Source organism: Culex quinquefasciatus, chromosome 2 (assembly GCF_015732765.1).
Source record: "Culex quinquefasciatus strain JHB chromosome 2, VPISU_Cqui_1.0_pri_paternal, whole genome shotgun sequence".
In the NCBI taxonomy this organism is placed as follows: Eukaryota; Metazoa; Arthropoda; class Insecta; order Diptera; family Culicidae; genus Culex; species Culex quinquefasciatus.
The window spans coordinates 185,392,384-185,410,521 of NC_051862.1; the positions used below are offsets into that span (position 1 = coordinate 185,392,384).

The 18,138-nt window shown below is 36.3% G+C and overlaps 1 protein-coding gene and 1 long non-coding RNA gene across 2 annotated transcripts in view; both read left to right on the plus strand.

Moving 5' to 3' along the window:
- LOC6031234 (AF4/FMR2 family member lilli) overlaps positions 1 to 18,138 on the plus strand; it is a 128,241-nt gene that overhangs the window by 39,751 nt on the left and 70,352 nt on the right. Inside the window, 1 exon segment of the mRNA XM_038255548.1 lies at positions 16,053 to 16,170. Coding sequence (XP_038111476.1) covers positions 16,053 to 16,170 — 118 coding nt within the window.
- Positions 1,713 to 4,803, plus strand: LOC119767279. Its single transcript, XR_005277431.1, has 2 exons — positions 1,713 to 1,959; positions 4,046 to 4,803. It is a non-coding gene; the product is annotated as an uncharacterized LOC119767279 (long non-coding RNA).

Below are 18,138 nucleotides of genomic sequence, written 5' to 3' on the forward strand. Positions count from 1 at the left end.
GTATAACATGATGATGTTTGGTTCAGTTTACTGCCATTTATTCAACATCCAAAAAAATGCGAAAACACATTTTTATACATAACTTTTGAACTACTAATCGGAACTTCTTACAATTCAATAGCACCGTATGGGACCCTAAACCAAGTCGAATGCGACTGGTTTGGTCAAAATCGGTTCAGTCAGTGATGAGAAAACTGAGTGACATTATTGGTCACATACACACACACATACACACACACATACACACACACATACACACAGACATTTGTTCAGTTTTCGATTCTGAGTCGATATGTATACATCAAGGTGGGTTTTCGAGCTTTAAATAAAAAGTTCAATTTTAGAGCAGGATTATAGCCTTACCTCAGTGAGGAAGGCAAAAATGTTCAGGAAACTGCTAAATTTTGAACTTGAATAAATTTTGTTTGACACAACAATAACCAGCTTATTTCCCAGAGAAATTCCTCTAGCATGGCATAGCATCAAGCCCTAGCACGAAAATCGCATAGGGTTCGAGAAATGGTTGTGCCTCCTTCTGCCGCCGTCACCGCCGCTTGTGTCGCGTGGTCGTCCGCGAAATTCAAAAATACAACATTCATGCCAAATTTCTTGTGGGGGCGTGTGCTGGTTTGCTCGGTACACATTCGACGCACGCAAGCACACACACACACACACACACATGTTCCCTACAGCTTTCTCGCCGCCCGGCAGAGGGTAATATTTTAATTAATTAGTGTCAGCTTATTCGTTGAGTTGAGCGTCGAGTCAAGTTGCTTCATCATCTGACAACTATGCTGCTCGGGCGAGTGTTGCAGTTAGTGAGATAGTTTGACAGAGTGAAGTTTCCGGCTCGTGGGTGAATATTCCACTGCAACAACATTCCAGTACTATGTAATCTGGATGGCAGATCAAGTATTAATTAATGTAGCAGTTTATTTCTCGTAAAACTCCTAAACTTCTGAAATAGAATTGTTTTTTGCTTTGCAAATTAAAAATTTGTGTTTTTTTTATTTCTGTTCCCATATTTCGAAATTTGTTGTGATTATAAACATTGTCGAATACATATAGAAAATTTTAAAAAAATCTTACCTTTAAAAAAGAAATTAGGATATTAAAATATATACTACTCGGGGTGATTAGCAATACGTCGTGACAGAAATCATGACTTGTTTAATTCTTCTTTAAAACAAATTAATGTTTTTTTTTTAAAAAAAAAGGTCCTATAAGCTATTGTGTTTCATATGTGTATAGGACCTTTTAAACAAAAAACCCCTTCTGTATATTTTTACTTTTTTTAATTTTTGTTTTCCAGTTTTTTTTGTATTTTTTTTTGTATTTTAGCTTTGTCGTACTTTGGTATTTTTTCAGCGTTGTGGTTGTTATTTTTTGTAATTATTTCTATTTTTTTACTTTTGTGCTTTGGCTTTTTTCATTCAATTTTGAATTTTAATTTAAATAATAAAAAAAAAATAGTCGAAATAGTCGGAAAACTAGCTGGACTAATCAGTCAAACTTGCAAACACTACAAAATCTTGCTAAACTAGCCAACAAACTAACTGAAAACAAGCGGTTCTTAGAACTGACAGTTAAATTTAAGCTAGATATACCAGTTTTAAAAACATTCGATAAACCCCCGCCAAACGCGCTGCAAGTTTGAAAGTTCGCTTTGCGCATTGCAATTCTGTCTGTACGTAAAAAAATAGATAAAAAGTTAAATATATAAGTTACGGCCTGGCACCCCTAGCCGTATTGCACCAACACTTGCAGACTTGTCATACTAAGCATTCTTTCTGAAATAATAAATCAGTCAGTCAAGTTTCATCCTTCAACCAGTGCAGTGCTGAAGTTAATCGTCCGAACCTCCCCACGGGCCAGGAAGCAGCCAACATGGCCCGCTTCCCGGGAACCCCGTACATAACTGGCGCAGTCGGTCGTCTCGGTGAATTACCGAGACTTAAGGTAAGTAATTATTAAGTTTTAGTACAATAAATGTAGGGCAAAAGTCTGGTTCACCAGCAATTTCCTGTGTCGATATTGCGAAATCGTAGTCGACACAGGCTATAAGTGTTTAGCATAGGCAAAATTAGATTTTGCAATAAATTTAGGACAAAAAGTCTGGTTAACCAGCAATTTCCTGTGTCGATATTGCGAAATCGTAGTCGACACAGGCTATAAGGTCTTAGTATAGGGCAAAATTAGATTTTGCCGTAAATTTAAGTGAAGAAAAACCCCCGCGTATGAACGAAGACGATATGTGGATGATACGATGGTCAGCAGAAAATGCTTTGAAACGGTCGTCACCGCGTAGGAAAGAAGACGATATTTGAACGATACGATGGTCAGCAGAAAATGCTTTGACATGGTCGTCGCGCTGACGCGATTGCAACGAAATATCCAAAACCAAAAGAGTTCTATAAAAATTAAAAATTAAAAATTAAAATTAAAAATTAAAAATTAAAAATTAAAAATTAAAAATTAAAAATTAAAAATTAAAAATTAAAAATTAAAAATTAAAAATTAAAAATTAAAAATTAAAAATTAAAAATTAAAAATTAAAAATTAAAAATTAAAATTAAAAATTAAAAATTAAAAATTAAAAATTAAAATTAAAAATTAAAAATTAAAAATTAAAAATTAAAAATTAAAAATTAAAAATTAAAAATTAAAAATTAAAAATTAAAAATTAAAAATTAAAATTAAAAATTAAAAATTAAAAATTAAAAATTAAAATTAAAAATTAAAAATTAAAATTAAAAATTAAAATTAAAAATTAAAAATTAAAAATTAAAAATTAAAAATTAAAAATTAAAAATTAAAAATTAAAAATTAAAAATTAAAAATTAAAAATTAAAAATTAAAAATTAAAAATTAAAAATTAAAAATTAAAAATTAAAAATTAAAAATTAAAAATTAAAAATTAAAAATTAAAAATTAAAAATTAAAAATTAAAAATTAAAAATTAAAAATTAAAATTAAAAATTAAAAATTAAAAATTAAAAATTAAAATTAAAAATTAAAAATTAAAAATTAAAAATTAAAAATTAAAAATTAAAAATTAAAAATTAAAAATTAAAAATTAAAAATTAAAAATTAAAAATTAAAAATTAAAAATTAAAAATTAAAAATTAAAAATTAAAAATTAAAAATTTTTAAAAATTAAAAATTAAAATTAAAAATTAAAAATTAAAAATTAAAATTAAAAATTAAAAATTAAAAATTAAAAATTAAAAATTAAAAATTAAAAATTAAAAATTAAAAATTAAAAATTAAAAATTAAAAATTAAAAATTAAAAATTAAAAATTAAAAATTAAAAATTAAAAATTAAAAATTAAACATTAAAAATTAAAAATTAAAAATTTTAAAAACTTTAAAAATTGAGACGTTGTGTAATTTTATTGTAATCCATTATTACATGGAAATACAAAGGGTACAAGTGAATTGTAATCGAGGATTACGTAATCTTAGATTACATTCAATATAAATATATTTTTTTTCATGTTTGTAATTCAGTATTACAAACTTGGAAATTTGTAATTTGAAATTACGAACTAGCTTGACAATTTTTCACCATTGTGTTTTCACATTACTTTTAAAATTCCCTAACCAAAAAAAAAAAAATGGACGGGCAATTGTTACAAAGCATGATGTATTTTTTTTTCCTGAAATTAATTCTGTTTTCATCAAATTATCCGAGGTCGATTCGCACAATATTATCATATGGTCGTGTTGCTCAATTGGAGCCCCAATTTGAAGATTTTCATTGGCATTTTTGTTAAACATTTTATTTACTAAATGTAAGCTATTTACTTTACTTTCATCCGCCTTTTACTTTTACAATAAGTATCAAATACACAAAAACAGCATCATGACTACCATAATGCTGAAAGAGAAAATGCACCTTTGTTTGACGATGGAGGAGTCGTTGTATTGGCATTTTCTGTGTAACATTTTGTGTACTTGTTGTAAGTTGTCTATCTCTACTGTTATCTGTCTTTTACTTTCACTATAAACATCGAATATTAACCAATACTTTTTGATCCATAGAGAATCAGGATGATAATCACGAGCCGAAACCGAGGACTGGCAGGCAAACAGCATCGAAAAAAATCAATAGCATCTTCATTCCTTCTTTTATTTGATATTTCTAACGCTTTTTACTTTTAGACTTCCACCATATTCACTCAACACCCGCTTGGTAACCACGTCTAGGGAAAGCAGCAGACGTGCAAAACAACCAGGCTAATTTCTCCCCAATGAACCTAACCAGCGTTTTGAGAGGTAGTAATGGATATGAAGAATGAGTTGTAATTGTAAAATTCGTAATCATTGTGGCGTTAACGAAAAGAACAAAAAAAAAAGGGTTTTATGCCGTGATTGAGGAGAGAGCAGACATAGCTCAACCTCAACCCAAGTGCTTTTGTCCCTTCCAAAAGCCTTAGCCTGCAAAAATTCTGATGGATGCTACTAAGAAACTGTACACCGAATATCGCTGTTAGAATTAAGTTTGGTAGGACAAGTTAGCAAGAAATCGTTTAAATCAAACCAGAAAATTCTCATAATTCTTATGAGCCTGAGCCGCATCAACCAAATGCTAGGAATGTGATATCCTTGATACGTCAGGAATCCTTCCTGTTGCCATCCCGGGGCTCCAGACAACTAGATTTGTGAGGCCCTCGACACGTCAGGACTCCGTCTAGCCTGGAACAGTCATTGGGAATGTGATGTCCTCGATACGTCAGGCATCCGCCCTTGGACGAACTCCGCAGCAACTCGAGCACATCAGTGGAACTCAGAGAAAAAAACTAAAACAGTTTTTAAAGTCGAATCGAGACGATTCGAGTCTAACGATGGGGTAGTTACGGCCTGGCACCCTAGCCGTATTGCACCAACACTTGCAGACTTGTCATACTAAGCATTCTTTCTGAAATAATAAATCAGTCAGTCAAGTTTCATCCTTCAACCAGTGCAGTGCTGAAGTTAATCGTCCGAACCTCCCCACGGGCCAGGAAGCAGCCAACATGGCCCGCTTCCCGGGAACCCCGTACATAACTTATATACTTTGTAATAGATTTGACATGCAATGACAACCCAAATAAGGACCTAAAAAATGGAAAAAAAACTAACTTAATCCACCTATGTGGTTGGTGCCTTCCTCTCTCTTTTCCTACAATGGGTGATATGTGATATGATGGGTTTGGACCCAAATTTCTTCTAATTTCGTTAAGTTCCGGAATACAAAAAACACACATATCACTCAAGGGCTCATTAGTGGCATCATAAAGTGGTCATAGCTTGAGACAGGGTTACCAGGGATCCGGACATTGTTTACATACATTTAAGTGAGATCCGGCTACAAAAAATTACATAAATATCACTTAAGTGTTTATAACTCGAGACAGGGTTGCCAGATCTTCAATGTTTTGGACTCGTTGGAAAGGTCTTTCAATCACCTAACTAACGATGGGTGATGATGGATCCGAACATTGTTTACATACATTTAAGTGAGATCCGGCTACAAAAAAAGTACATAAATATCACTTATGTGGTCAGAACTCGAGACAAGGTTGCCAGATCTTCAATGTTTTAGACTCGTTGGAAAGGTCTTTCGCTTACCTAACCAACGATGTGCCGGATGATGGATCCGGACATTGTTTACATACATTTAAGTGAGATCCGGCTACAAAAAAATTACATTAATATCACTTAAGTGTTTATAACTCGAGACAGGGTTGCCAGATCTTCAATGTTTTGGACTCGTTGGAAAGGTCTTTCAATTACCTAACTAACGATGGGTCGGATGATGGATCCGGACATTGTTTACATACATTTAAGTGAGATCCGGCTACAAAAAAGTACATAAATATCACTTAAGTGTTTATAACTCGAGACAGGGTTGCCAGATGTTCAATGTTTTGGACTAATTGGAAAGGTCTTTCAATTACCTAACTAACGATGGGTCGGATGATGGATCCGAACATTGTTTACATACATTTAAGTGAGATCCGGCTACAAAAAAAGTACATAAATATCACTTATGTGGTCAGAACTCGAGACAGGGTTGCCAGATTATCAATGATTTAGACTCGTTGGAACTCGTCTTTCGATTACTTAACCAATGATGGGACGGATGATCGATCCAGACATTGTTTAAATACATTTAAGTGAGATCCGGCTACAAAAAAAATCTAAACGAAATCGGGCGATTAAATAAAATTTAAAATAATCGTGGTTTGGTTGAGCGTTTTAGCAGAATGCATTCCTGTGAATACAAAGAGACGAGTTGTTCCTTTTAATTCCGCTATATATTTTTAATATCTTGACAGATACGTATTTCGTCTACTACTTGCAGACTTCATCAGTGTTCTGTTCTCGAAAATATATAGCGGAATTAAAAGGAACAACTCGTCTCTTTGTATATTCACATTTAAAATAAATTGTATTTTTTTTTATTTAGCTTCACTATAGTCAAGGAAGCCAATTATTTTTGTATTCTTTTTGCACAATCGCCTTTAGACAAAACAAACAGCTGATACAATCGTTGTGTAACTTCTAGTAAATCTGAAACCTAGATCACAGCATAAAACCAATATTGTTCACATGACAAAACCCCTCCCCCTCCAGCATCCAACGATCCAAACTTTACCCCTGAGTAAAACTCATCAAAGGGACACTCCTGTGAGAACCCCAAACAGCAAAACACACAGTAATTTGCTACATTCTCTTCCCCCACAGGACATCATCAGTAAATTATGCATTCGAATTTGTGTGCTAGAGTAACACTACTACAAAAGGTGAACCCCACCCCACACCGCCACCCACTTTGTCCTTTGCTTTGTATTCGCTAAATTTTCCCCAGAAAAGACAAAAAAGGACCTCTCCTCGTTCCACATCCCCAGTTGCTCCATCACAAATTTAAGCAGGATTTGATCGCGTTGTGAAAGTTATCCTTGAGCGCAGCCCGGGAGGGGTGGTTAAATATTTAACCTCAAACCTGTTTGGAAGGCCAACAGTCGTTTTCCCCCTCCGGTAGCCTTCGCCTTAAACTTTTTCCCACAGCACAGTGGAAATTTTCGGGACGGTCGGTGCACGAGTGTGCTCCATCATCAATGGGAGAAGTCAGCTTCCGAACGAGCAGTGTGCCAAAGGTCTGTGTCTGGAATCATCCCCCCCTCTCAAAAAACCACATTCCGGGACACGGGGTGTGATGGCGACAAAAACGGGCGTGAAACACCCCCACGATGGCGAGGGGGCTGACGAAGGGGGTTCTTAAGCCTTATCCACTTCAGGGCCGTCGTGGCTGGATTTGGTTTGGATTTTACTACCCGAGTTTTTTTTTGAAACTGTTCACCCTCAAATCGTTGCTGGAACACACTCTCGTGGAGAATGAGCTACGACGACGAGAGGAGGCGATTTTGATTGGATGGTTGTGTTGTGTTCCACACAGTTTGGTCGGACCAACCAAAAAAAAAAAAAAAAAACGACACAGAACTAACTCAAAGTTGAACGCTCCCCGTAAGTACCGTTTTGTGCTCGAGTGGAAAGGTACGAAATTAAAATAAGCTATTCATACATTATGGACAACCACCAGCCAGCCGAGGTAGAACGCGCGGTGGTGGATTTGAAGAAGACCCACCACTGGCGAGAGCCAGCAACTCATCAGCTGCAGACGACCACGGACGGTCGTGACGGTGAAGCCAGTTATGGGTTTCATTCGGAAACTCTTCGGGGGCACTTGGCGAGCATGGGGAAATGTGCAAGGGACAGGAATTAATTATATGACAGCTTGATGGTGAGGGAAAGTTGGTGTGGCGGCGATGTTTTGCGAATTTTGCTCACACAAATAGTAGTACAAGCGGAATGCTAGTGACACACAAACTGCGACGCGTCGCTCCGAAAATGGAGTGCAGCTTGTCTGGCAATCAAAGTCACTAACGGAAACAATGAAACATTAAATAAATTAGTAGCTTGAATTGGGGGATTTGTGCGAGACGCTGGCGTTAACTTTAAAAGTTGATACGAGTTCTAGAAATTTGTAATCTACAATGAACTCTATTCCCAATAAGTTTAAACTATATTTTTTCAGCACTCGTTATTTTTGTCATATTTGCAACACGAATATTTTTGTTATTTAGATACAGTATTCATTGACACTATTTCTTATAACTCAAGTTGTGCTAATCCTTTCCGTTTTACTTTTGATTACAACCATCAATCTGAACGTTTTTTTTTGTAAAAAAGAGTATATATAGAAAAACAAGCAAAACATTGAAAGTGACTGTAAAGATCATTTTAATAAATCAAAAAGGCAAAAGATAAAACATAAAACATAAAAGTTAAGAAATGTTTTTCGTAGAACAAAAGTAGCTCAAAATAATCTCTTAAACTTTTCATGATATATTCATAGTTTTGTTCAAACAATAATGATTCTAGTTGCACATATCTGGAGTTTTTTTTAAAGGTCCAATAAACAAAATTTTGCTTCTTGGGTGATTTAAATGCTTTTCAAAAAATACTTACGATATATGGGTCATTCCACCTGAAGTGTGCAAGAAAAATGCAAATTTGAAAATTACCCTCTCCGATCCTGCTCAAATTTGGCAGGGCTGTTGATACTATCAAAACATGCAAGAATCCCGAATTTCATCCAAATCGGACCACCCCTCCATTTTTGTCATTTTTTAACATGCGAAAAAAGAGGTGTTTTTTTTTCAATAATTTGCAGCCTGAAACGGAGATGAGGTAGAAATTTGGTTTCAAAGGGACTTTTATGTAAAATTGTACGCCCGATTTGATGGCGTACTCAGAATTCCAAAAAAAAAGTATTTTTCATCGAAAAAAACACAGAAAAGTTTTAAAAACTCTGCAATTTTCCGTTACTCGACTGTAAATTTTTTTTTTGGAACATGTCATTTGAAGGGAAATTTAATGTCCTTTTCGAATCTACATTGACTCAGAAGGGTCATTTTTTCATTTAGAACAAAAATTTTCATTTTAAAATTTCGTGTTTTTTCTAATTTTGCAGGGTTATTTTTTAGAGTGTAATAACGTTCTACAAAGTTGTAGAGCAGACATTTTTTTTATAAATACATAAGGGGTTTGCTTACAAACATCAAGAGTTATCGCGATTGTACCAAAAAAAAAATTGTAAAAAAATACTTTTTTGTTTTTTTTTTTTTTTTGTTTTGTCGTCCGTGTCTGTCGCGGGTGACGATGAACGGCCATGATCGACGACGCCCAACTTTTTCTAAACTTTTTTTTCGTAAAATCGCGATAACTCGAAATGTTTATAAGCAATCTCCTTATTTTTATATATCAAATTTTTTATTATTGTCTGCTCTACAACTTTGTAGAACATTATTACACTCTAAAAAAATACCCTGCAAAGTTAGAAAAAACACGAAATTTTCAAATGAAAAATTTTGTTCTAAATGAAAAAAATACTCATCTGGGTCAATGTAGATTCGAAAATTACATTAAATTTCCCATAAAATGACATGTTACAAAAAATTTTACAGTCAAGTAACGGAAAATGCGAGAGTTTTCAAAACTTTTTTAGTGTTTTTTTTTTTCGATGAAAAAAAAACCGTTTTTTCGGAATTCTGAGTACGCCATCAAATCGGGCGTCCAAATTTCTATCTCATCACCGTTTCAGGTTGCAAATTATTGAAAAACACATCTTTTTTCGCATGTTCAAAAATGCAATCGGTCGTACCGCCCCTCCGTCACGAGATATCAAAAAACGGACCTCAGATTCGTGATCAGGGGCCAAAGTTATCCCTTAGGACAAAGTTCACGCAAATCGAAGAGGGGTCGGGGCAACTGCTGTGTGAGTTGGCGGAGAATCACCCCATTCTGTTCAGTGTTTGGCGGATTTCTATTACAATCCGATTTGCACATTTTCTCTTATTAAACAACCTACTTTGTAGAACTTTTGGAGAAACATGATTGGTTGAAAAAATGGTAACTCTCGTTGATATTAACGGTGCACATCAACCAGAACTTTTGCACTCAGATTTTTGTTACAGATATTTTAGTATCTTCATAACAGCCCGCAATCGAAATATTTTTTTATTCATTTCTTAAAGTACTCTCCACAAAGTAATTTACAAAAAAGTTTGATCATTTTTTCAATCACGTTGTTGCAAAATTGGGTTCGTAACATGGAAACATTTATAGCACATGTATAAAAATAAAATGTTTTCAAAACAACAAAACCCAATCCCAGAAAACAAACAAACTGATAAACTGCATCACATGTCCCACCCCGTATATTATAAACGGTAAGCCAGTTAGTGTAGCAGCCAAGCTTAAAGTTACTCGATATGCTAATCGACACCCTCCTGCTTCTCGCTGAAGCACATCGCCGTAAACAACAACAAATACTTTTACGCCTCTGCATTCTCGCAAACGGCTGCTGCTACACTACACTACCGCCAATTTGCACTCCTCTAACCGATTATCGCCAGCTCGCCCCCTCCTTGCCGACGTGCCCCAATATGTCATTAATGTTTGCTTAAACGTTTAGTTCCGTGCGGGCCCCCCCACCCATGTTCCTTCGTTATCTTTGTATCGTTTATTGGTTGTGCGCTTGTGTGATTCCCCCGCCGCTCAGTTGGTTCAGCTTAGATTTGTTCGAAATAAAAAAAATAACACTGGTCGCCGGAATTGGAGGTTCTATGACTTTGAGTGACTCTATGACCATTGCGTTTTTTTTAAATCTCTGAAGTAGAACTTTGGAGTTTTAGCTGTAGTCGGCGATGGAGTCCTTAGAAGTCGTAGATAACCGACTCTGCAGTCCTGCTTCCTAGACAACATTTTGTGTCGAACAGTGTAATTGATTCACTTGACAGGTTTCGCGGCACGTACCTACTCGACGTGTCCCCTAAAAAAAAGCTTTACCTTGCCCTTAGGCTTATTCTCGAACGCGTTCAGAAGTTGTTCGCCTCCGATTTCCAGCTGTTTATTAGATTAGAGCTTATCAAAGTCCGCCGGGGCACCGCTGCTCGTGCTCGGTGGTTATCTGCGTGCAGCTCTGAATCGCCGCTCGATTCGCGAGTTCACTTTTTCGAGGCCGCTGAATATCTGCTCGAGTGTGTATGGGTTTAGTTCGAGCAAACTTACACAACCTCACCTCATTCAAAGCAGCGCGCTAAACGGCGTGTGAGTGGCCGGTTTGTTTTAAGAGTGTAATAAAATGGAGGAAAGCCGAACCTCGCGACGACCGTGGCCGTGGGTTCTCCCCGGTGTCGTGCCTGATATATTGTGCTGTAGCGCAGTATTTGCCGTGACGACCACCCCGGTGTGTGCGATGTTTTCAGCGAGTCGTTGAACACATAGCGGAACACGGCGCACTCGGCGCGCGATACGCTTGTTAGCCCGCAAAACAACTGAATTTTCTAGTGACGGACTCGGGTCCACACATCGTACTACTATTACGCGTACGCGCGTACGTCGTTGATGAAGTTTATGAACAAATCTGTTTATGTTCCGGATCATGGCCGCGGTGGGGACCCAGCGGAAGGGTTGAAGGTTTTGATTGATTTTGATGTTTTTTCACCGACCCGCTTGTTTGTGTGTAATCAAGCGAACCCATGGTGTCGATTTCTGGAAAAGTCAGGGAAAACCTGGAATTGTCAGGGAATTTTATTTGACCTGGAAAATTCAGGGAAAGTCAGGGAATTTAAAGCTGGGTCAGGGAATTTCGATGATCTTAAAAATATAACTACAAAATTGCATTTCTTTTTGAAAATACGCCCTTGATGATGTATTTGAATGTCTTCCAGGCCAAACTTTGCAACATTTATAAAATTAAATTTTTTATATTGGTCAGTCCGGAAGGAACGCAGAACTCCACATAAAAAATGCTTAAGAAAAGGGTCACGATGAAAAGTGCGTAGCTTGTTTGCAATATGTTTAGGTTTAAAAGTCAAATAATTTGGATTTCCGTTCAACTGAAAATTACAAATTAGTTAATTAGTTTCTTATTCTAAAATTCTAAAAAAATTGTAAGGCTAGAAAATTTTCCAAAATTTCACTTTAGTTTCCGATATCTAAATTTTTATTTTTCTCAAAATTAAATTGAACTATGATTTAAAAATGATCCAAGGTAGTCTAATTTTGTGTAATCTAAAATTTAAGCAAAATAGAAGTGGTAAAATCGAATTAAAAATCAAAGAATTAAATTCAAGAACTAAAGAAATAAAACTAAAATTTATGGAAAAACATGGTTGTTACGGACTACATTTAACTAACAAACATTTAACATTATTATTGGGCATGCTCCAGTGGGTGTACTGTGCTGCCGTTCTACGCATAATTGTCCCATGTTCAAAAAAGTGCAACTGAGAAAAACGCGATTGAAATTTTTCGATCGTTTTTTTGTGTTTCTACGCATAATTGTCCCGTGGGTCCCTATTCACCCCATGCGTTCCTAATCAACCTAGTTAGCAGTTTATCACTCTTATTTGTAATCCTCTAACTATACAATAGGTAAACAAGACGCAATACTTCGCAAAACTGATAATTTCATGAAAGAAAATACTTGGTGGGACAATTATGCGTAGAAGTACAACGATGGGACAAACAGACTTGGTGTTGTTTTCAATGAGTTTCAGGACAAAGTACTAGATTTTATGTGGTATTTGAAAAGAAAACATCAAAGTAAACCTAAAAATCACAAAAAGTCAGAATCGACCAAAAATGACATGGGACAATTATGCGTAGAACGGCAGTGTGCTTCTATCCCAAATATGAGCTTGATTGGACGTAACAGAAGCTTCTCCGCCTTTGAAATTTTAGATGGGATTCAACCAGTAGAAATATATTTTTTTATTTGAACATTCTTGAAGAAAAATAAAAAAAAATCAAAACATTCAAAAAATACAGCTCCAACATTCAAAATTGGATTATTCAGAAATTAGGAAATAAAGTTAGGAAAAATAGTATTAAAAAATAAATTCATATTAAAAAAGAAATTAAAAGATCCGAAATTTTTAAATCAAAAATTCAAAAAATCAGAAAGCAAAAATCAAAGATATCAATATTTAAAAATAAAAAATAAAATAAAAACAATCAAGAGAACAAATTCTTAAATTTCTAAATTCTTAAATTCCTAAATTCTTAAATTCCTGAAAACCTGATAAAATTTGAAGTGTTTTTGGAGTTTTTTTTCCGTTAGAGAAATTTTGAGAAGAAGATGTAGGAAAAGACCATCGAGTATGAACTGTATCTTAAATTTCAAATTTATAACAATTTTTAAATTTTATTATTTTTTATAATGATTTCATTGAGTTTTTAGATCTAAATTTCTAAATGCTTTGATTTTTTTTGTCAAAATGTTTGTTTTGGCTTTTTCCTCTAGCTTACCTAATTCAAGCAAAAATACATTTCTTCTGAGTTTACAAAATTAAATTTATTATGAAACTCTTTTGTATGTTTGTCGCAAAATTATTTTTCTTAAAATGACGCGGATTTTGCGCGGCTTGGGTTTTGGGATGGCCTGGGTTTTTTTTTCGATTTCTCCGTAACAATTCTGAATAAAGGAATTTGAGAGTTCAAGAATTTATAAAATATGGTCTCTTCGGAAATGTTGTTTCCAACATCCTTAATTTCATAGGGATTGTACAACTACACATTTCACATATTTTCCCCAAACAACAAACAAGGGGTTACAAGAAGGAGCTCCCGTGGTCAGATCGAGCTTAAATTTGGAATCTATTCCAAAACACCCAAATATCTAAGTTTGATAAACAATGACTTTTTGAAAAGCTCGAGTAGGTTGTATTTTGTTTTAATTTTTATAAAATGTATTGATCGTGTGAATGATCGTTTGTAGGCTCTGGTCAAGGTAGAAACCGAAGCCATTTTTTTGCATATATTTTTTGTTACAAAGTTATTTAAGAAGACGTTTTCTTCAAATATCCAGAAAACCGTTTACTTTAAATACTATCATTGTTGAAAAAGACCTAGATCTTTTTTAAAACCGTAAACATGCACTTGAAAAATTTACATTTAATTGTATATTTTTCTAAGTTTTTCAGTTTTGTTTTAATCTTTCTTAAAGTTCTACAAAATTACATATTTTTTCAAGTTTTGTCTCCAAAACCTTTAGTTTTTTTTATTAAAACACAATCAAAAATGGCATCAGCCTAATTCGTTTGAAAATTCCGCAAAAGGCAACAATTTTAAAATTAAACATGACTTCTTACTTTAATTCAAATTTCCAATTGCTTTTTTTTTAAAACTTTTAACTATAAATTTTCTTTAGGAAATGAAGTGAAACTAACTTATCGCAATTTGAAATTTGAAACAATTGTAATTATTAACTATTTCTAGAGTTTTTTTAAAGGTCCTGTAAGCTATTGTGTTTCATATGTTTATAGGACCCATTCAAAAAAAAAAAAAAAAAAACTCTAGATTTTTTGGTAAAGGGCAACGTTTAAAATGGCATCATAAGATAAGATAAAAACATAGGACAATTTTATGGTTGCTCATTTTGGATGTTCGATTAGAAAAAATGATTGACAAAATAAAAAAAATAAGTTTTTGCAGAATCCATCGTTAAAAAATAAAATAAAAAAGTCATTGATTTTTTTCAATATCTTAAATTTGCAATATTCAAAAAGGAAATTGCATGAAACCATAAAAACGCTCCAAACAATATGTTAGTAAAAAATAGAAAATAAAAAAAAATGGTTGTCTGGAAAGGTCAGGGAAAAGTCAGGGAATTTTATTTTGGGATTTGGATCGACACCATGGAACCGTAGCGAAGCGATTCCATAGGACTCTACCAGCAGAATTAGAACTAGCGGTTCTTTCGGCGAAAATTGAGTTCATTGAATAAAACAGCGCACACATGTGAGAGAGTGCGTACCGGCGTTTTAATCGAAATTCGTGAAAGATCGTACGAGTGTGTCGTAATCATCAATTGATTGGTCTTTTTTAGGATGAAAGATTTTTGTCAAAATATTAGCAGTGAAGCAAAATTGATATCTGTTACGATACGAATTTATTGCAATTATGGAAGTTGTCACAGTAAGGATTCCGATTAGCGAGATAATTTGAATCCGGAAAATTACTGTTTTAAACCAAAAATTATGTCTCTCGAAGTAACAATTGACATAAATAGGATTTAAATGTTTGAAGAGCTGAGCTGGAGAACTTTTGCATATTAAAATCCTTTTGTATCTATTACGTGTAATTGCAATGTTATTGTAGCTACAAGTACCAAACCCCAACTTTTCTTCCAATTCCCTACTCTAACTCCCTCTGAAAATGATAGCCGCAACTGGTGCATAAAACATGTACTCTCCACAACTCCCAAGGCTTCCGCGCCGGTGTGGGTGGAAAGTAGCAAAATTGCTAGCCCAGTCTTTTGAATATCTCAAGATATTGTTTGCGCTGACAAGTTGCCTTGCGACGTGTGCGAAGCTGAACGGAACAGTTCAGTTCAAACAAGCGATGGTCATAAATTTATGCATAATTGATTTCCGTGGGGTAGTCCTGCCTAACTCGCCCAGGATACAGGCCAACCTGCGCGGGACACGAACCGATGCGATGGTGGAGGAGGAGTAGAGTGAAGCGCTTTGAATATTGAATGTGAGAGCTACCTTGCCCCCGCGCGGCTCCGTGTCCACGTAGTGGCGCTCGCAACCCATCAGATGCACGTCCTTTCTTTTCTTGTGCGGTGGTCGAGGCCTTCATCTAGCCCTCCTGACTAGCATACAAATATTTCCTTCCGACTCTACTTACTAGTTTACTCTGTCCTTTTTTCTGGAAGCCAGTGTTGGTTGAATTCATAGTTGAAGGTATTTCGAAGTAGAATGGATTCTTGCACCACTGGCGTCCACTTGGTCCGGGAGTTTGTTCAAGCATTCTTTGCGCTGGGTTCTTCCTTTGAGGTAACAGTTGCTCCTCGGGACTTTCTCTGCCTCATCTCTGGAGGCCAATAAAAAGCAGCAAGTGTGCGCGCTTCTTCCGGTAGCCCAGGTTAGAACAAGTTCTCATGCCAGTTTTTTTTCTCTCCACCTTCTTGTCTACTCTCTCTTCACAGGCACGATGAGCAGGACAGGATGGAGCGGAGGGAGCGCGACAAGCAGCAACGAGCATTTCTACAGGCCGAACGTGACGCAGAACCAGCAGCCCCGATATTCGCCGCGCCGGTTAAAGTGGTAAGTTGTGTGCGAAATATGACTTCCTAATGATCTGCTCTACCTCTGCGAGCATTGGGTGGCATTCCTATGGTATGGGGAAGCGGGAACACGTGGCACAGCGGACAGATTTCGCATAAATTTTCAAACTCATTGCACTCGCCCCGTCGTAAGATAAGGTTGGATGGTTTTCCGGAACGCAAGAGTGCTATTTTGGACGGCGCTCCTGTTCGTGTGCACGTGATTTTGCAACGAGAGCCGATTTCAGCGTAACTGCTAGACTTTGAATACTGAGATATTTCCCCGAAAGAGATCCGCGCATTGACGTGGATTCAAGAAATCTTAACCTCGAAAAGTTCACACAATCCTGCGAGGAGAAGACCGTCCCAACGTCCCACAAGTAACAGTCTTTCGCCTTTTTCCATTCTGTGTAATGATGTCTCGACTTTCCTCCCGGTAACCGGAGAGAGAATGTGCACTTTTTTGCGTCTGCAAAGCGCAGAGGAAATTGCGAAATGTAAGAGTTTTGTTCGTCCTTGCCCGGCAGGACACCCTTGCCTTGGTGGTGCCGCTGAACTCCAACACGAACGGGAAAGTACCAAACGTATTTCACTTGTTGGATGGCCTTCTCACTCCACCACACCGTGCCTCCGGGGACTTCTTTGCCCCGAGTCACGGGGCGGTGGGAATATATCCGCATATATGCGTTTCTTGGTTTTTGCGGTAGATATCGACTAGCGTATCTGCGGTCGAGGTTATTAGCTTTATCGGCAGTTAATGAGAGTTTCAATCTTATTGTTGGCTTTTGGTATTAGACATTAGCTTTCAATGACCGTTTAACTTGATTGTACAGGTTTTATATATGACTTCAATTCATTGCTTTCCACAATATTTGTCAAATGTATCTGTTTTCTTTGTTCATTTCGTCAATTTGAGAACAAATTGTATTTAGAACGCAACAGAATCTGATGTAAATTGATATTGTGATCGTAAACTTTTCCTAAATCGATCTCAAAAGTCAAGCTAATCTCCTTCAAGTTATCCCAAACCCAAATGGCACAAGAATTTGTAGACACGTGGACCTCTTGACGGTAATATATCGGCTATGTCGATGTCCTCTTAACGGTCGGCTGATGATGCTGGAGGATGCCCGGAATACAGAAAACTCCAGGTCGTGCAAAAGTTTTCCCTGACTCGAATACATACATACATACGTTGCACACGAACAACGAGATCTCGAATGATGAAAGTGCGCCCGTGTTGTGTGCTATTGAAGTCCTCTGGTTGAGTTTCCTCATCCATGTGTGTGTTTCACATTTTAAATTATGTGAAATATAAAAGAAATTTCGTTCGACATTGGCAATACGGCAATCTCTTTCGCTCCGACGATCAAAACGACGACGGTGGGTAGGGGGCAAACCAGGAAGGTCGGGAAAACTTTTAATGTTTTGTTGTGTTCGAGTTGAGAACGGAGAAAATGGGGGGAGGATGCAAATGTTTCCGACTCTTGTAAATGTATTCGGAACTGGGGCCGTTTCCTGTCCTCTCGCTCTCCTCCGCGTAACGACAGTTGCTCCCCAAACTGATGGAAAAGTTCATGATTCGCATCCTGGTTTCCGGAATTGTGTGAACGTTGTGTTGTGTGTGTGTGTGTGTTTCTGCTTCAGGGAACCGTTTCAAAGAAGGTTTCCAAGATAAAAGCGTTTTCTTTCCGGACGGAAAAAGGGGTCTCTTCTCGGGAAATGCGATCCTTTGCTCGAAATTTGTAACATAAAGCGGCGGTGTGATGAGCCGTAGTCAAATCGTGGAAATCAGTCATCAGCTCTTCTGAGCCCACCCTAAGAAACACACATATTGTAGAGACATCCATCAGGACCCAATGTGAGCCGTCAAACCTGGTCCTGGAGGAATGCAACACCGTATACAACCGTCCTCGACCGCAGGACCGTGTTCTCGCTCGCTGATGGCATGATAAATATTCATCCCCAC